The 20,124-nt window shown below is 49.4% G+C and overlaps 1 protein-coding gene across 1 annotated transcript; it reads right to left on the bottom strand.

The window, feature by feature from the left end:
- Positions 1 to 5,445: 5,445 nt before the first annotated feature.
- Nmur1 (neuromedin U receptor 1) lies at positions 5,446 to 9,610 on the bottom strand. The gene is made up of 3 exons (XM_052192514.1): positions 9,576 to 9,610; positions 7,579 to 8,467; positions 5,446 to 7,231 (listed from the first exon to the last, which is right to left on the bottom strand). Exons 1-3 carry the CDS (start codon positions 9,576 to 9,578, stop codon positions 6,846 to 6,848), a joined length of 1,278 nt encoding a protein of 425 aa, XP_052048474.1. The 5' UTR covers positions 9,579 to 9,610; the 3' UTR covers positions 5,446 to 6,845.
- Between the last annotated feature and the right edge of the window lie 10,514 nt (positions 9,611 to 20,124).

The raw sequence follows: 20,124 nt of genomic DNA, 5'->3' as shown, positions 1-20,124 counted from the left end.
TGAGCCGGTAGGGTGCGTCAGGCCAGTCCAGTGTTATAGACCAGCCGGCTCCCCCATGTCCTTCTCAGATGCCACTCAACACCCCAGGCCCCGGGTCCTCTGGAAAGGCAGTCAGTGCTTTCAACCTCTAAGCCAGCCCAGATGTTAGTAGTTTTAACCATAAGGAAACTCAGCAGCCAAGGAACTTGTTGTGCCCGCAGCCCTTTACACAGCTATCTGGTTACTGCAAAATTACACTGCTTGAACTTGGATGGAGACAGGCATCCAGGCCCAGGCCCAGGTCTGTATGGACTCTGGTTGGTTCAATTGAGTCACAGGGCCCTGTCACGAAGGAGCTGGCTGGCAGCACTGGGCTGGCCTGCTGCATCCATCTTGCTGGCACTTAGAGGGGGGGGGGCTGGGGTGAGGGTGAGGGTGAGGGTGAGGGTGAGAGGTGAAAACCTCAGGAATCAGCCGGCTGTGGTGGTGCTGAAAGGGTGGAGAGTGGAGAATCAGAAATTCATCATTATCCTTGGCTTCACTGAGACTTTGATGCCAACCTGGGAAACATGAGGCCTTGTCTCAAAAGGTGCGTGTGTGTGTGTGTGTGTGTGTGTGTGTGTGTGTGCGTGTGCGTGTGCGTGTGTGTGTGTGTGTGTGTGTGTGTGTGTGTGTAGGTGTGGGTGTGTGTGTTAGGGGTGAAGAAAAGTGTACCTAGATAAGGAACCCTAGACTGCCCCTTTTCACATATGTGTAATGTACATGTGTGTGTGGTATGTATGTATCTTTTTATATATGTGGTATATATGTGTGCTTGCAGAAGCCTAAGGTTCACCTAAGGCCTAAGAATTATCCAGAGCTTGAGGGGCTGGAGAGCATGGCTCAGTGGTTGATAGCACTGACTGCTCTTCTAGAGGTCCTGAGTTCAATTCCCAGCAATGGGATCCTAGGCCCTCTTCTAGTGTGTCTGAAAAAAGTTACAATGAATTCATATACGTAAAATAAATCTTTAAAAACAACCAACACCCCAGAAAACCAGAGCTTGAAGATATGACTAACCTTGCTAGCTGGCTTGTTCCGGGATCTCCTGCCTGTGCCTTCTGAGGTTGGAATTCCAGCCTGGTGGTTCCCCCCCCCCCCACACACACACACACACACGCACACAGGGGACATCTATACCGGTTTCTGTGGATCTGAACTCTAAACAGCAAGAACTCTCAAGCCACCTCCTCAGCCCTGTCTACCTCAGGTACCTCACTAAACACACACCTAACTTCCTTTACAAGACAATTAACAGTGTGCCCACAGGCCAGAAGGCCTCGTGGAGGAGAGGTCTCTAAGCTGCAGTAATGCCTGGAGGCAGTGGGGTCATCCACTTGGCCTTTATTGTCATACAGGGTAATGCAGGGTTGTCATGCAGATGGACCAGATTCTATGAGAAAGACAGATGTGACTGCACACATCCCAAACAAGAGAAGTTTCAGAGAAGTTGGCTCCTACCGGAAGAGCATCACTTCGGCCCACGGATCTCAAAGTGCTACCCTGACTGTGCACAGGAGCAGCAGCGCCCCCTAGGCGGAATTACAAGGCTGATGCTTCCGGCTGCCCCCTGAGTATCCTCTCTGTCGATCCCATTTTCTCAAGGACTGAGCTTGGCTGCTATTCCATTTTCCAGGAGCCACCGGTGGCCTATGATAAATAGAACCTGGCCACTGACAACCTGAGGACACCATCGACAGATGTGGCAAATTCACAGCAAGGAGCACATTATACCTCACCGCCTTCCTATGTGCCCGTCTTCCAGTGTGCCCAGTGTTTCTCTGGTGGAACAGCCCTTCACACACACACACACACACACACACACACACACACACACACACACACGAACTCCGTTCCTTGGGAACACTGTTCCTTATGTCACTGAACAGCTCTTGGAGTCCAGGGGTGGTCTCCCAAAAAAGTTTTGACATCTACCCACGGGCTACCCAATGCTTGTGACAGGCGTCCCTGGAGAACTCAGCTCTAAATAGCATCTTTCCACAGGCTCCTTTGTTCCCAGAGTCCCCTTGTCCCGCTCACCATTCTTAGGCTTAGGACCTCACCGCGTGTGCACCCTGTCATCACCACACATCCAGGATCACCCTGAGGAAACACTCTTCCTACAGGGAGCTTGTCTCTCAGTTCTGTGGTCCACGTGAGGCTTCCGTGAGAGTCCCACTGCCTGCAGAGTACCTCCCCTTCCACCCCAGCCTCTGCGGACTGTCCGTGGGCCCTGTGCCTCCCTTCTGTGCTGAGCCAGACTCTGTGTGTGCAACAGTAGATCAAACAGAGAGGGGGGTGGCTTTTCACTTGATCTTAGCCAAAAGATGGAGAAGCAATGGGAGGTGGCTTTTCTTCCCTGGTTTGGTCAGCTCTTCTGAGCTCAGAGGTCAGGAGGGGGTAGAGCCTTCTTGGGCCAACATCTAGGAACTCCTCCCACTGTAACTTGTCTGAGACTCAGGGGGTTTAGTCAGGCTGGCCAAAGCCGCCACAGTGGAGCCCGTGGATCACATGGGTTTCAACCTTAAGTTTGGATACAGCATCTTCTGTGGAAAAAGCAGGAAAGACTTGTTTATAGATGGTGGGAACAACCAGATAAAACACTTTAAAAAGGAAATATGTCAAAATATATACAGTCAGTAGAGCAAAGTGATGGGAAACAATTGTGATAAAATATACACAGTAAGTTTACCATTTAAATGGATGGTTCAGTTTGACTGGATTTGAAATTACCTAAGACACACACTTCGGAGCATCTCTGTCCAGAGGTGTTCTAGAGTTTAACCAGAGGTGTTCAAGATGGATGACCCATTTTGAAAGTGGGCTGCACCATCCCACAGACAGGGTGTCTCAGTTAGTGTTTCCATTGCTCTGAAGAGACCATGACCAAGGTGACTCTTTTTTTTTTTTTTAAGATTTTGAGCCAGTGGTATTTATTTATTTATTTATTGCTATATGTAAGTACACTATTGCTGTCTTCAGACACACCAGTAGAGGGCCTCATTATGGATGGTTGTGAAACACCATGTGGTTGCTGGGATTTGAACTTAGAACCTTTGAAGAGCAGTCAGTGCTCTTAACCACTGAGCCATCTCTCCAGCCCCCAAGGCAACTCTTACAACAACATTTAATTGGGGTTGGCTTACAGGTTCTAAGGTTCAAGTCCATTATCATCATGGTGGGAAGCACGGCAGCATCCAGGCAGGCATGGTGCTGAAGGAGCTGAGAGTTCTACATCTTCACCTGAAGGCTGCTAGGAGAAGACTGACTTCCAGGCAGCTAGGAGGAGGGTCTCTCACAGCCCACCCCCCACAGTGACACACTTCCTCCAGTAAGGCCACACCTTCTACTATGCCACTCCCTGGATCAAGGGTATTCAAACCACCACACAGGGGCACTGGACTGAATAAAAAGAAGAGAGAAAGACAGCCAAGCCCCAACATTCCCACTTCTGCTTCCTGGTCTGACCGGGTGTGAGGAGGAGTCTTAGCTACACATGGTACCACCATGAACTCTGCCATCCACCTGGACAGACAGACCCCCCAATCCACGAGCTCCTCCTTCCTTTCAATTGTTTGTGACAGCTGTTTGCTCATGGTAACAGGGAAAGTAACTAATACAAGTTTTATTAAAGGTAATAATTATGCAGCCATTCTCCAGAGCATCTCATCTCGCAAGACAGAAATTCTGTACTTGTTGAGCAAGTTCCCATTGCTCTTTCCATACGGACTCTGGTGAAGGTCCTATTTAAAATGTATATATGGTGTGTATGTGCAGGTGCATGCATATGTGTGTGTGTGTGTGTGTATGCAGGTACATGCATATCTGTATATGTCTGTGCATGCACATGCATGAGTCTCTGTGTGCGAGTGAGTGCATACTGTCATGCACAAGTGTTTGCTTGTGTGTGCATTGCGTGCATGGTGCTGGATGCCACTTATCACAGGCGACTGTGACCCCAGGCATTGATTGTCCCATTCTGAGGATAACGTGGATCCTCACACTCAGAAGGCAAGCGCCGTATGGACTGAGCCATCACTTCAGTCCCCATCCTCCCCCTTTTTTTCTTCCACATTTGCTTACTCATATTTTCCGAATTTTCCACAGAGAGGATTTATTATTTGTATAATTGGGTAAACAACATATCTGCAGCCGTTGTGATTGGGCTACTAACCCCCCAAAGGCTTGTGTGCTGACTGACTGGTTCCCAGATCCACAGTGTCTGTTGCTGCTATGTCTGGAAATAGGGATCTGAGAACGTGCATGAATCATTAGCACATTATGGATGGATCCACAAGTTCCTGGTCTTATTGGAGGGTGGCAGAAACTTGAAGCGATAAAGCTAAGTGACAGGAAGTAGATCCTGAGGGTGTGCCCTGAGAGGAAAAAAAGCCTATTTTTTTTCCTTCAGTGTTGTATTGTTTCCTGGCTACTGTGAGGTAAGAAACTCAGTCCTACCATGCCCTTCTCTCTCACCACAGGTGGGAATAATGAAGCCCAACCTGCCGTGGTAGTACACACCTTTTTTGTTTGTTTGTTTGTTTGTTTTTGTTTTTGTTTTTTTGTTTTTTTGGATTTGGTTTTTCGAGACAGGGTTTCTCTGTGTAGCCCTGGCTGTCCTGGAACTCACTCTGTAGTCCAGGCTGGCCTTGAACTCAGAAATCCGCCTGTCTCTGCCTCCCAGAGTGCTGGGATCACAGGCGTGCGCCACCATCGCCCAGCTGGTAGTACACACCTTTAATCCCAGCACTCCAGAGGCAGAAGCAGGCAGAGCTCTATGAGTTCGAGGGCAGCCTGGTTTACAGAGAGAGCTCCAGGACAGCCAGGGCTACACAGAGAAACATGGTCTTGAAAAGAAAGAAAGAAACAAGCAAAGAAAAAAAAAACAAAGAAGCCAGCTGACCATAGACTGAAAACCTGAGCGCCCCCCCTCCAAAAAAATCTTATTTGGTTTTTAGTAGGAGTTTTATTGTGTAGCCCAGGCTAGCTTCAAACTCCTGATCTTCCAATCCTTACTTGCCAGGTGCTAGGATTACAGCTGTGTGTCACCTTGCCCAACTCCCTTGTTGTCTCTGTCATGTAAAACTGACTCTCGAAATAGCCCCCTACCATCTCTTCCCCTGGATAACTGGTGCCCTGGGAAACCTAGGGTACCAGTTAGCCAGCTGTGTGCAGGGTCACTGGGCAGCCAGCCCCTAGCTATCAACACCAGGTGTCTCAGGACAAGACCCAGCAACTTGCAGCAGAGCACAGTTCCCCTTCATTAATGGGGTCCCTCCCCAGCACCGGGTTGTCCCTGGGATTCAGGGTGGCATGAAACGTCAGAGAAACATCACCCTTGACCACCTCGTCCCCTTAGCAGAACTTTATGACCTATTTGCTTTTCATTGCTGTGATAAAACACGGACCCAAGCCACCCTGGGGAAGAAAGGGTTTATTCAGTTTACAGGCCATCAAGGGGAACCAAGGGAGGAACCTGGAGGCAGGAACTGGAGCAGAAGCCCCAGGGGGAATCTGCCTTACTGGCTTGTTCAGTTTATTTTCTTAGACAGCCTGGGACCACCTGCCCAGAATTGGCACCACCCACAGTGGGTTGGGCCCTGTGACATTAGTCATTAATGATGAAAATGTCCCACAGACATGTCCACAGGTCATTCCAATGGATGTCATTCCTCTGCTGATGTTGCCTCTCCCAGGTGACTCTAGTCTCCATCAAGCCGACAGAGACTAACTGGCACACTGTCTCCACACAGCCATGTCTGGTCCTTAAGTTGGCTCATGCGTCTTCTTCCAGATTCCCCTGGCTAACTGGATCCAACATGAGTTCCCCTGGGGCAGCCAGGGCAGCCCGTCTGCAGGCCAGAGAGGCATCAGGCGGCCAGGAGTGCACTGCTCGTAGGTTGGCCCTGTTTCAGGACAAGCAAAGGACCTGCCCTTGGCAGCCTGAAGCGGGACCATGAGACGGTCAGAGAGAAAGCAGGGTTTGGGGTGATGCAGATCATCTGAAGCCGTTGGCTGGCTTTGTTGTACACACAGATGAAAACAGGCACACAGCACACCTTTCATTTTTGCAAGCAAGGAACCAAAGCCTCTTAGACAGTCAGGGTGATTTGCTTGTTGCCACAAGGCAACATGGTGACAAAGGCTGAGATCATCAGATCCAGGTCCACTGGATCCTTGGGAACCTCAGCACCTGGCATCTCGATCAGGCCCAGATCCCAGTGCAGAATGAGAGCCAGGAGGTGTCAGGGTGTGAAGATGGTCTTCAGTACAGTACGAGGGCTGGAGAGGGGCAGATAGAGCCTATGGAGGGAGGTTCAGAAGTTACCAGGTAGGTCCCAGTGGAAACATGAATGAACTAACTTCAGAGGAAGGAGGGATCCCTGGGATGATGGCTGAGCCCTGGGTAACTGTGATGGTTCTGTGGGGAAGAATTTAGGGTCTGGGGTCTGGAGGGACAGGCAGTACATGTCTGGTTCAATGTGGATCTTTGTAATATATGGGTGCATGCTATGTGCATGTGGTGGCTGCCGTCCGAAGCCAAGAGGGAGTGTCAGGTGGCCTAGAGTGACATCATGAGGATGCTGGGACCTGAACTCGGGTCCTCTGGAAGAACGGTAAGCATTCTTAACTGCTGAGCCAGCTTTTCAGGCCAGCTTTCAATGTGAGTCTTTGGCAATTAGGGTTCAATCTTTATTTTTCTTGCTGTTCCTCTCATCGTTTAAATATGTGGGCAGGGTAGAAATCACTTTCTAAGCTCAACCGGGGACTCCCTAGACTGTCTGAGGCCCTCCAACCCTGTGGGAAAGGCTCCTTCCAGATTTTATTCAGGAGGGGTTTGTCTCTTGCTGACACCCTGGATCCCCATTCTCAACCAGGGGTTCGCCCCGGCTGTTTCTGGGGCCCATGTCACACAGGGTGCTGCCTGTGGCCAACCTGATGTGGTTATGGGAGCCACGACAGGGTTGGTGGCGGTGACAGCACTGGGTTCCAAGGCCCAGGGCTTGCCGGAAGGTCTCTCGGAAGCGACTGGACATGAGGCTGTAGAGCACCGGGTTGGCTGCTGAGCCGAGGTAGAAGAAGATACCAGAGGTGATGTGGACAAACTGGTAGGCCAGGCGCAGGCGGTCGGTCCAGTGGGACACCAAACTCCACATGAGACGGTCGATGTGGAACGGGGCCCAGCAGACGCCAAAAACCACAACCAGTGCGACTGCAAGGACAGAGAAGAAAGGGCTGAGTTGATCTGCATCGTCGTGTCATGGCTAGAGTTTGTGTCTCCAGCTCACTATCCTCCCATCTTAGAAGAGCAGGCAGGAGAGCCAGGTAGCGGTGGCCCACGCATTTAAATCCAGCACTTTGGAGGCAGAGGCAGGTGACTCTCTGAGTTCAAGGTCAGCCTGGTCTACCTAGCAAATTCCAGGACAGCCTGAGATACAAAGAAACCCCTTCTCAAAAAAAGAAAAACAAAAATACAAGCAAGCAAACAAACGCCCTGGAAGTTCAATTCCTTCCCCAGACCAGAGGAAGCTCAGCCTCCTCCTCAACAATGCCACTTACACAGCATCTTGGTCACTTGTCCCCGTCCCCTCTCTCGAAGCTGAAGCCTTCTGTGGGAGGTCTTCCGGGTTGCTGCGGGTTCCCCGCTCTTGACGTCCTCCTCTTGAAGCGATATCCTCTCCCTCCGCAGCCGCAGCCCAATCAGCAGGTACAGCACGCTGATGGTGACCATGGGCAGACAGAAGAAGAGCAGTGCGGTGGTCTGTACCACCAACTTATAGAAGAGCAGGGGACTCACCACTGCACACGTCACCGAGTCGGGCACCAGCCCCCGGCAGGGCACATGGAGCTGGTCGAGGCCATGTAGGCTGGTGTTGGGCAGAGAGAAGAGAATAGCGAGGACCCAGATGGCCCCCAACATGCGGCGCACATGGGCCCGCGTCATCACCGACTTGGCATGGAGTGGGCGCACCACGGCCACATAGCGCTCCACACTCAAGGCTGTGACATTGAGCACTGAAGCTAGGCAGACGGTCTCAAAGAGCAGTACTCGGAAGTAGCAGGCACCCGCACCCAGCTGGAACGGGTAATTGTGCTGCATCTCATAAAGCTCCAGCGGCAAGCCCACCAGGAGCACCAGCAAATCGGACACGGCGAGGCTGAAGAGGTAGAAGTTGGTGGGCGTGTGCATAGCCTTGTGGCGCAGGATGACGGTGCAGGTCAGCCCGTTGCCCAGAGTGCCCACCACAAAGATCAACAGGTATATGACACAGATGGGCACAAACTGTTTCATCTGCTGAGGCCCCAAGTACTTCACCCGGAGGGCCTCATCGGTAAGGTTCAGGTCCTCGGGGTACTTGAGCAAACTGACATTGCAGAGCAGGGGGCGCCTTGAAGCATTTGGGGACAGCTCTCCAGGAAAGATGGAACAATTGAGGCAGGGAGGCGTCTGTAGAATAGAAGGGGGAGATGTCCAGAAGTCATTTAGGTCACCCCAGCTCTGTCCTAAGTTATCGTACTGACGGTGCCACGCTGTAGAGGACGGAATCACATGACACTGAGAAAGAAAAGCATCTGCCACTCACTGTCAAGTGCATTTCAACTGCAGAGTACTAGAAGTGAAAACCTTAAAAATGATAACATAGGCTAGACGCTGGTGGTGCACGCCTTTATTCCCAGCACTCAGGAAGCAAAGGCAGGCAGGTTTCTGTGAGTTTGAGGCTAGCTTGAACTTTCTCGTCTACAGAGGGCAGCTAGGGCTACAGGGAGAGACACTGAAAGAAAACAAACAACAACCAAGACAAACAAAACAACAAAAGAGTTATCCTCTAACCTCTACATTCATGCTAACAGTATGTACACACACACACACACACACACACACAAATGTAATCATTTTTAAATTATAAGATTGGCCCTTTACTGGATCAACTGAACCCTTTAAATAAATGACAGGAATTTTCCAAGAACAGGCATGGCTATCTCCTCCAGGTGTCTCCCTTTTAAGATGGACTTCAGGAGAGCCACTTGAAAAGTGGGTGCAGCTGCAGCATTGCTCGGTCTTTAAAGTGCCAGGGCTCCTAAAGCAGCTGCCAGAGCAGACCCGTGCTCCCCAGCTCCACGTGGAAGGTCCAGGTAGTTAATCCACAAAAAGCATAGATGCAGAGCAGGCCTGACATATAGAAAGCTGTGCGTGACCTTGCTGAGAAGAGAAAGCCACCCTGGGGGTTAAGTGAAGGAGTGAAAAGCTAAAAACTATACTTTGACCCACATTTGGTTCTGTTTTCTGCCACCTGAATCATTCCCAGTTTAAATATTTTATATTCTTTGCACCTACTAGACCTGGGGTTCTCGCTACTCAGAACTCTCACAGAGAGGAGCTGGGAATGGGCAGGTGACAGCCCAGGTTCAAGAGAGAGACAGCCATCAGAAAAATGACTGAAATAAACTGACTGGCAGAGAGGTCTCTCCCACAATCTCCAAGTGCCCCACAGAGTTTATCCACCCATCTCACCCTGAGAGCCGCGCCTGTCAGATCCGTCATGTCGTTCACCTACCATGCCTTCTGCCCGGGAGGTCCTGACAGCGTGCTGGCTCCCACTGACTGAAAGATGCTGAGCTCAAGCCGACCTGACAGCAGCTGCCCTCCCCGCCTTCCTGGTTGCCCCGCCTATTGTTCACAAAACCGCCACTAGGGGGCGATGCTGACCCCGGAGCTTGGAGTACTTAGGACCACTTACAAGGGACCCTACCTGCATCCAAACCATACTAGCTAATTGTTGGACTCATCTTTTTCTGGACAACAATCCCATTTTACAGGTGAGGAAAAATTTGCCCGAGAGAGGAAGTCCGTGAGACTTGGGTCTAAAATGCTATCCCCTAGCACGACTCGTTCCGTGTCCTACAGCTCTTTCTGACCCACATTTTCAGACACACTTTCTTATACACCCCATAAACCCCTGGAAGTTAGTAGTCCAAAGAGTCTCATCCCTGTGACCCCACTCACAGGATAGCAACCCCCTCAACAAACACACTCTCATTAGGAGTTTCCAGTCCGGTGTCCAGGCAATCGTCTCCTCCAAGAAAATTACCCTTTCTCCTGCCAGCACCACACACACACACACACACACACACACACACACATGCCTGTCCTTTCCCTGAGCATTGTTGGGATCCACTTCTTCACTCAAAACAGCACACAGAAGTCTATTCAGGGCTCATAGCCCACACTCACCATCTGCATTTCTGTCTTCCTTGTTCCCTCAGCTTCCCAGCATCCCCTGACCCATGACAATGTCGCCTTTACCCCGCCCCCTCTCAGTGCCTGGCTTCTTAAGAACTTCATTTGTAAACGGTCCTGGCTTAGGAGGTTGTGGGGAACTCTGAGGCACTTATTCCTCAGAGCCCTTGGGAGAAAGAATTTTGAAAGCTTCCTTCTCAGCTGCAGATGGACCAAGCAGGACTAGGGTGGTCTTGACAAGGCTCAGTGTCACTCAAAACCCAGCTCACCATGGCCTCACATTGTGTGGGGAGCACTTCTTAGTGTGCTCCCATCTCTAGATCATGCATGTCCCCCACATGCGCCCCACATTGCAATGCCCCCTGGGGGGCCTTTTGAAAGCGTTCAAACCCCATAGAGTGTGGGGAATGACAGGGCCCCTGACTCACAGAAGACAGACGGCTCATACCAATCACCATCCCTGGCGCTCGCTGGCTGCGGCATCTGCTCAGTACCTGCAGCCATCGTGCTAAAGGACAGCCCTGAAAAGGAGGGCCCTTAGTTCTCATGGCTGTAGCTTCTATTCCTGCTCTGCCCAGAATTTCCTGGTCAGGATCTGAGCTTGAGGACACATGGCGAGGTGTTCCATCAGAACCACTAGCACCTGCTCCTACCTGCTCTGTGCTGAGATAGTGTCTCTGGATTTTGTGCATATATATATATACACATTTCCTGGGGGTGGTGGTCGGTGGCTGTCAGCCTAGACCGGGGTCCAGATTTATAGGACAGCACTATGTCAAGTCCCAGTGCAGGGCTCCTGGAGCCTAAGTGAGTGTTCAGTTCAGAGCCCTCCAGTCTCTCCTGAGAACCCAGGGGCCAACTTCCTCAGCACAGGTCCAAAGTAGAACCCATTTCCTCCTTCTCCCGCTGACCTCCTGTCCTGCTCCTAACTGCCTGTGAAGATTAAAGACAGCAGGTAAGCCTGGTGGCGTTGGCCCATGCTTGTAGTCCCAGTTCTGGGGAGGCAGAGACAGGCAGATCTCTAGGCCAGAGGCCAGCCTGGTCTACATAATGAGTTCCAAGACAGCCCAGGGCTACACAGAGAAGTGGGGGGGGGGAGGAAAAGGGGGACAGGACAGGACACATGATTAAATAAATAAACAAAACCAAACCTGCACCCCTCTAGAGCTGGAGGGACAGGAAGTGTGACCTTTCCTTCTCTTGAGGCTCAGTATGGGCACTAGGTCCAACCCTACTTGAAGTGGGAAGATATTTGGCATCTCATGCCAGGGCAAGCAGAAAATGGCAGGATCTCTGTGATCCTAGGACTGTATCTCATGCAACTCTGGGCCTGGAGCCAGCTCTAAAAGGCTACCCACAAGGCTCTCCTGGCACCTACTTATCCAGGGCAATATGGCTGACCCTTGAGTCCAAGTCTTTTCAAGCAGCAGACCTCAGGCATATGCATCCTGGAATTCCCTTTTGGGATCTTCCCATACATGAAGACTCAAAGTTACGGTCCAGGTGAGATTTTTGGAATAAAATCCCGCCCTACCTCCCTACTCTCCCCCCTCCCCCCCTCTCCCCAACCTTCCCTTCCTACCCACTTCCCAGACCAGGCCTCCAATCTTGTTTGTCCACAGGGATTTTCTGTGTCTGTCTCAGTGCTTCATTTTCTCTTTTAACTTTTAATATTATTCCCAGATTAAAAAACTCACATCCTGGACTGGAGAGATGATGGCTCAGCGGTAAGAGCACTGACTGCTCTTCCAGTCAACGATTGAACTGAGTTCAATTTTCAGCAACCACATGGTGGCTTACAACCATCTATAATGGGATCTGACACCCTTTTCTGGTGTTTCTGAAGAGAGCAATGGTGGTGTACTCATATGTATAAAATAAATAAATAAATCTTTAAAAATAAAAAATCCATCCTGGCTCTGAACTCATCTGGTGGGGAACATGGAGCTGGGGCTTGAGGAGAGGAGAGGAGAGGAGAGGATTCTGTGTGCATCACATCTTTTCCCATTCCCCCCAGAACTACCCCTTCTGAGTGTTGTTCCTGGCTTCTTCCATGGGCTAGCCTGGTACTTTCTCACTTGGCCCAGAAGCAGCTCCTGTGTGGAGACAAGCCCGACTCACTTAGTGCCTCTCCAACAGAGTTGGGGTGAGAGGTTAATTTTCTTCAACATTCAATCTTGGCTCTAAGAGTCTAGGAGTTATGGTGTCATTCACGGTCATGGGCATGCTGCTTAGACTTGCTGTGCCTCGGTCTCCCCATGTAAAAAGCTGGGTGATGAAAGGCTCTACCTCTAGGTTTGTGACTGAGTATAGACCAGTCATTTCAGAACTGGCAGATAAATGTCAGCACATATCTCAAAAATCTTGGTACATTTTCTGAACACAAAGGAAGTGATTGCGGGGAAGTTGTTTTGTTTAATTTAGCCAGGGTCTTATTGTGTAACCAGGAGCTGGCTGTGTAGACCAGGCTAGCTTGAAATCATAGAGATCTGCCTCCGGCCTCCTAGTGTTGGGATTGAAAATGCTTGCCACCACACCAGGCAGGAAGTGCGTTTTAATATTTCTCTTCCAAGGCAAGAAAAGAACGCAGAGGTTTCCCTCTTTGTTCCCAAAGAAGATTGATGTGGGAAGAGGGGTCTGGAAGGAGACAGTGCCGATCAGGAAATCCAGAGGATGGGAGCCTGGTCACCATCCACATGTAGGCCAAAGGCTGCTCCTGGCTTGTCTCAGTGGTGTCTCTGTGCGCATAGAAAATTCTCAAGTGTGTTTATTTGGAGACGCCATAAACAGTTCCGACCTATGGGCTGCTTCGAGAGGCCTGTTAGGGCAGATGGATTCTAGGCCAAACCCGTACTCACCCCTCCCACACTGACAATGAGAAAGAATCCCAGCCCCACAGGGATCAAGACCCTAAAAGGGCTCCAGCTTCTACCACTCCAGGTGCCGTTCATCACCTGAGCAGGAGGCGCCTCTCCAGCAAGGCTGCGCAGTGAGAGAGGCAGCAGATCTGGCGGGAGCAAAGACTGGCATGTGGGCAGGCCTTGTGGTGTCCCTTCCTCTCTTGGGCTTCCTTGGACTCCCCTTCACAGTGTTGTTGGGAAGAGAATAGGCTGGGGTTTGCTGTGATCACTGTGAGGCTCACAGGCCAGACCTAGCTCCTCTGTGGAGCCTGCTGCTTCTAAGTCATAGTCTGAAGTGAACAGGGCTCCACCCTGCAAGGGGATTCTTGGGGCTGTTTTGTTTTCAGTTAAAAAAAAAAAAGTGTCGGGGGCCAGTGAAGTGCCTCAGTGGGTCAGAGCGTTTGTGTTCACACCTGACAACCTCGCTTGGATTCTTGTGTCAAACACTGTATTTGGAAAATGTCTTGATTTGTGATTCTTTGTTCTATTCTACAAAAACTTCATCAAATTGTTACCACACTGGGACATTGATTTCGGTGACCAGAAACTATGTTTCCGGACCATGGTCACTTATATTTGGCTCCAGAATAAACTATCTTGTATCTCCTTTGAGGTGAGGATTGTGGTGTGTTTCGTTTGTTTTAAAGATCTATTTTATTTTTAATTATGTGTGTGTCTATATAAGTGTCTGTCAGCTGTGTGCTAGCGCCCATTGGGACCTGGATTTTTTAAAATATATCTTCCCAATGAGAAATCACTCCAAGTACTTACAGATTAATAAAGGAAAACTCCTTAAAGATAGCACATGGTCGGGCTGGAGAGATGGCTCAGAGGTTAAGAGACTGACGGCTCTTCCAGAGGTCCTGAGATCAATTCCCAGCAACCATATTGTGACTCACAACCATCTGTAATGGGATCTGATACCCAATGGGATCTGATGCCCTCTTCTGGTGTGTCTGAAGGTAGCTACAGTGTACTCATATGCATAAAATAAATAAATCTTAAAAAAAAAAAAGCACGTGGCCAGCTCTGGGAAATACACAAAGGGAACCAGCCTTGAGCAGAAATATCCCAGCTTATCAGCGTCACAGCCCCAGTTACACCTGGAGCAATCAACCATATTTTATGGGGACATACCTTAAGGTTTGCTGGGGACATACCTTAAGGTTTGTTTGTTCTAGCAAGTGGGTAGATTTACAATGTAAAACATTGTCAAGGTCACCCCAATCAAACCAGGGGTCTTTTCTGGGGCAGCTGTTACCAGGGTCATCCGGTCTGCCTGACAGAATCAAGCTCTTCCTGGTAAGAGGGGCGTGGTTTAATCAAGGGCCGGCTTCCTGAAGCGCCAGGCTGAAGTGCACTCGCACTCCTTTAGCTAAATTTTATATGTAACCTAATCTTTTCTAAGCAAGTTTTCTGGTAAATCCTTTGTAGCGGCCGGTTATTACTTTCATTTCCTCCATCAGGAGCTCCTGGCGCTGGAGTTATAAACAGTTGTGAGCTCCCTGCCCCAAACGCTGGGAACTGAGCTCCAAGGCAGTGAGTGCTCTGAATAGCAGAGGCACCTCTCCAGCCAGGAAACCGTGTTTCCGTGGACACCAGGTTTTGGTTTCCTGCCGCTCGCCTCTCCAGGCCAAGTTCTCTCTGAATCCTACTGCTAGGTTCAGGCCTGGTTTGAACAGGGTGAAAAACTAAGACACAGAAATCACTCTCCGTGCTGCGTCCTCCATGAGGTCTCCCCTGCCGTGCGGCCTGAGGTCCAGGGTGGGAAGCACGGAACCCCCAGCAGCTTGTACCTCACTGCTCCCCTTCTCTCTGCCTGCCATCCTTGTTCCGTGGTGACCGCCCATTGCTCAGGGAGATGCAGCATTAGCCCAGGCTGAGAACTGGCCACTGTCCTAACTGAACTATAAAGGATTATCAGCAGGCCACAGTCCTGCATCCCTCGCTGCCCCCTTTGGCCTTTGTGAGCCACAAGATTTCTCCTGGGGCCTCATTCCTCTCAGGCATCAAGTAGGGGGACGCCATTCCTGTTCAGCCACCGCGTGGAGGGCACTTTATTCCCACAGTCACCTAGGAACACAAGGTCCCTTTGATGAGAAACGCATTACAAAAACACTTTGCAAGAAGTACAAATACAAATCCCTTCTTCCCAGAGCATCTGAGGGTAAGCTGCTAGCCTGAAGCCCAGGTTACCTCAGTGCTTACGTGAATGCTGCCTGCAAACAGGGTTCTTCTTCCTCTGAGCTGAGACGCCATCAGCATCAGAACTGCATTGAGGAACCTCCTAACCACAGACCCTCTCAAGTTCTGACATTTGAGCCTACCTGAAGTGAGCCTCAGATCTTCCCTAGTCTTTTGTCACTTTGAAATGTTCTATTAAAATTATTTGTAGCCAAGCGATGGTGGCACACGCCCTTAATCCCAGCACTTGGGAAGCAGAGGCAGGCGGATTTCTGAGTTTGAGGCCAGCCTGGTCTACAGAGTGAGTTCCAGGACAGCCAGGACTACACAGAGAAACCCTGTTTCGAAAAAAACAAAACAAAGCAAAACAAAAACCAAAAAAAAAAAAAAAATTGCAGCTGTACGGGGCTTTTCTATGCCCGCACATGCTCTAAAATAATAACACGTAAATGCCACGAGACGTGGCATTTCTTGTTAATCAGCTTCTTGCACTGTACCGGGCAGAGCCCAAGCTAGTGTAGCCCTAATCTAACCTGATTAGGCTCCCACTACCCAGCCACACGCCCCATTACTTAGCATCTTTGTGTTTCCCTGCCTGTTCCTGCTCCATGTGTCCTCTCATGGTGACACACCTCCTGCCCTCTACCTAGGTAGAACCACCCCCACTGAGATCATAAGTCCCACCTTTTTGTCTTCTACCCAGATATTGGCTGGTCAGCTTTTTATTAACCAATCCGAGGTGATAGAAAACAATTTTCTACACAACACTGGGAACAGGAGATGCTTGACAATACCAACTTCCAGACTGCAGATCTCTGGGCATAGTAATCAGCGTCTGAATAGACAGTGCACAAAACCATCCAACAGAGAGAGTGTATGTGTGTGTGTGTATGTGTGTGTATGCGTGTGTGTATGTGTGTGTATGTGTGTATGTGTGTATGTATGTGTATGCGTGTGTGTGTGTGTATGTATATGTATGTGTGTATGTGTGTGTATGTGTGTATATGTGTGTGTATGTGTGTGTATGTGTGTGTATGTGTGTGTATGTGTGTATGTGTGTGTATGTATGTGTGTGTATGTGTGTATGTGTGTGTGTGTGTATGTGTGTGTGTGTGTGTGTGCACATGTGCACTGATGCCTGAAGAGGCCGGGATGGCATTTGAATCCCTTAGAGCTGGACTTGCAGGCAATTGTGAACTGACCCTGGGTCCTCTGCTCTTAACCACTGGGCCATCCACCCCCCCCTCCCTGTAGAGAGCTTTATTGAGGTGCCCTGGCACCTGGCAGGAACTTGACGTCCACCAATGTGAAGTTCCTCTCCCAGCCTTTGAGCGGGAACTCCTGTGTTAGCCATAACCCCCTCTACCTAGGGTGAAGCACTCAGACCAACGTGAGGTCCAATGTTCTTCAAGGACCTGCAGTTTCCTGAGAAACACCAGCCACTTGTGGAGCAACTGAACTGATTCTGTGGAGAAGTTTCCAGCCGTTGGGGGAAGGGGTTTCCCCTGCCTATATATTTGGAGTCCTCCATTAAACTTTGAGACCTTGAACAGCAGGTGTTGTCTTGGTCTCCGTCTCTTTTCACCGCCTTCCCACAAATTCCCAGGGTCGCTTCCAGGGAACCTATTCGATGTGACTGCGGGCAGTTAGACCTCCCTGCTTCCCTCCTCACTTCTCCGTATTGTTCTGCCCCTGTTGCTCTGGTTAGGGAGAGGAAGAAACTCACGATAGCATCGTGTCATGCCCAGCACCGCACAGCATCTTTCATTTATAATTTTGTTTTGAACAGGGCCTCACCATGTAGCCCAGGCTGGCCTTTAACTCTTAACTATCCCTCCAAGGGCTAGAATTCCAGGCATGCTGTAATCTTGGTGAATTAACTATTGTCGTTGTTAAGGCCTAGGTAAAATGTTTAGGCTAGGTAACTGTTACCTGTCTAGCTGCCATTTTGTGTGCTGTTACTAATATTATAAGGAAACTTTCTATGTTGTTACTGCTGTTATTAGGAAACTTTCTCATGCCCAAGTTGATTGGATATTCTGTTGTGTTCTGTGCTTTGGTGTTCTTGGAAACCAATCACAATAGAAGTCAGACTGCTTGTATAGTTAGCCACAATAAGCCTCGACCTGAACCAACCATGACGCAGCATTTCCTGTACCTGTGTATGTATGAGCTTTTACGGTTTCTCAGCTTTATAAATGGTCCCTGGGATGGACCCCAACAGAAGAAAGACACCATCACCAATATAAGAAGTTATTTGGAATAAGACTTCCATTTTGAGCAGGGGTCAAGTAAAGTTTAAGCTCCTAAGACCTCCCTAGGAACCAACATCCTACTTGGCAGAAGAGCCATGTATGTGGGTAAGGGTAAGACATGGATGTTGGGTGAGGCAAGTCCCCTGCCTCAGTCGAATACCCCAACCAATGAGAGCAGGATACGTGACAACACAGACAGGTTCCTAAGAAAGTCCCCTATCCCTAAATCCCAGTTGGTGAAATAACTTGGCACAGATGTTTGTGGATTTCAAGGCTTAGAAGCTCTGTAGGACCCTGGCTCGTGGTTGCAGCCAGTTCCCAAGTCTGGTCTGTGGCCTTGATCCATTCGTTAGTCCTGGGGCGAATGTTCAATAAACTCTCCCTGTCTGACTGAGATCGGTGTTCGTGTGGTGTGTGGGTGACTCCTGGACCCCAGAGTTATGACATTAGTAAAATGGTGATTCTACCCCATCTCCTCTTCTGTCAACTGTCACGGACAATTGTAAGGATGGAATGTTGGAATGCAGCCTCTGTTTAGGACTCCTCACTGGTGGGTACCGGGTGAGACCATATTCCTGAGTTCCAGCAAATTCGGCAGCTTCATCTTGCTGTGAACTTCCTTCCCACTTACAAGATTAGATTTCCTCTTTTACCAAGTGGGCTCTTCTCTTCAGAGACCTCCATCCTAGTGGTGGAGTCTGGGCTTGCCTGGGAGGCCTTGCTGTATGTAGCCTTGATCTGCCCATCCAAGGTGTAACTCCTCCAATACATTTCTTATTCCCCCCACAACTCACCTCAATGTCCTCTTGAACCCTGGGCTGCACCCCAAACCTAATAACTATACGGAAAACACTAAACACTTTGGGAACTTTGGAGGGTCCGCTCAATAATAAAGACATGGAGAAAAGAACCGCCATTATGATTTGTATATGTAGCGCCCTCTAAGGGGTTGGTGCTTGGGAGCAGAAGGCCGCAAGTGCCGGATAAGCTGGGAAGGAGATCTCTGACTTAAGCAATTGGGGATTTACAACCTGTAACTGCCTATCTGGGAAAAATAAAGATGTTCTAAAGATACTTGTGTCCTTCCCTTTGACTACTGAATATTGAAACGGTGGACAGAAGAAATCAGACTCTCCCCCACCATGGGATTTTTTCTTTGTGAAAAACAAAAACCAAAAAATAAAAACAGTTTTAAAGCAGGGGGAACAGGGGTGAGGGTGGGGTGGGAAACCAGAGAAGGGAATTGTGTGCAAGGGAGATTTACTACCACCAGAGACTGGAGGCTGGAACTGTGATGTTTTTGGGATGGCCCCTTATTTAGCCCTCTATCTAAACCCTACCTTCAGATGCAGACCCCAAGGGACTGGAAAGGAGGGGCCACTGGGTCTCTTTGTCTCTCTTCCTAGTGTGGCACATCAATTCTTTGTGCTTTTTATTATTTGACTTTTTATTGTTTTATTTGTTGTTTTGTTTTGTCTTTCTGTGGCTGCGTAGCCAAATCTGGCTTGGAAACATCTAGATGTGGAGACTCATCCGGGGGAGCGGGTCTTGGAGGCTTTCTCTTGTCGAAGATGTCTCCCATTGTCTCTCTCTGCTTCCTGGCCTCCTTGAGGGGAGCACTCTGGCCCACTGCACCGTCCGCTCCCGTGATGCTCTAGCAGCAGAGAGGCCAAGTGGCCATGGACTGAAACCATGAGCCAAAATATTTTTTTCCTTCTTTTAAATTCTTACTTTTGGGTGTGTTAGAAACAAACAAGGAACAACCTTGGCATCACAAAAAGGAACATGTAGAAGAACAAGACAAAAGCTGCTCAGAAGGACAATTCTTTTTGCGGTTGGTTTGTAGGTATAAAATAATAATAATAATAATATCTCACATAGCCTTGGCTGGCCAGAAACTCACTATGTATGTAGATCAGGCTGGATTTGAACTCTCTAGAAATGCCCACCTTTGCCTCCAGAGTGCTATGATGAAGGGCATCTGCCCCACGTCCTGCTGGCAATTCTTTTTGTAAGGAGAATGCCCCAAGAACCAAACAGGTCTAGCAGAGCTCAAGTTCACAATCTGACATGATTGGCTAATCCTGGAAAAGGGGTGTGGGAAGTATTCACTGGTCTACCTACCTTTGACAGATCCAATAATATGTGACGCAGTTTCTCACATATACATGTCACAGCAACAGGTGACTGACAGGATTATTTATGTTGACTTTGTCCCAGATTTGACCAGTGGGAACTCTTTCAAACTGGCTTCCAGGACTCTTCTGGTATGGCCCTATCACAAATCTTCCTGGCTGGGTGTGGCAGTGGGTACCTGTAATCTGCACTTGGGAGATGAAGGCAGGAGGATCAGGAGTTCCAGACATACATCAGGTTCAAGGCTAGCCTAGGCTACATGAAACTCTGTCTTAAAACAACAACAACTGTATTTTGTAGCACAACAAAGGGAGAAATATTGGTGATTGTACAAGGCGGAGAGAAAGAAAGCCAGGTGAGCCTCCTAGGACACTGAATCCAGAGCAAAGAT

The sequence above is a fragment of the Apodemus sylvaticus genome, chromosome 9, assembly GCF_947179515.1.
Source record: "Apodemus sylvaticus chromosome 9, mApoSyl1.1, whole genome shotgun sequence".
In the NCBI taxonomy this organism is placed as follows: Eukaryota; Metazoa; Chordata; class Mammalia; order Rodentia; family Muridae; genus Apodemus; species Apodemus sylvaticus.
This window is presented reverse-complemented; position numbering and strand designations above follow the sequence as displayed.

Excerpts from the sequence above, each read along its gene's own strand:
- Nmur1 (XM_052192514.1), bottom strand. Across the intron at positions 7,232-7,578 it reads ACAAGTGACCAAGATGCTGT|TCGCACTGGTTGTGGTTTTT; the intron begins GTAAGTGGCATT and ends CTGTCCTTGCAG.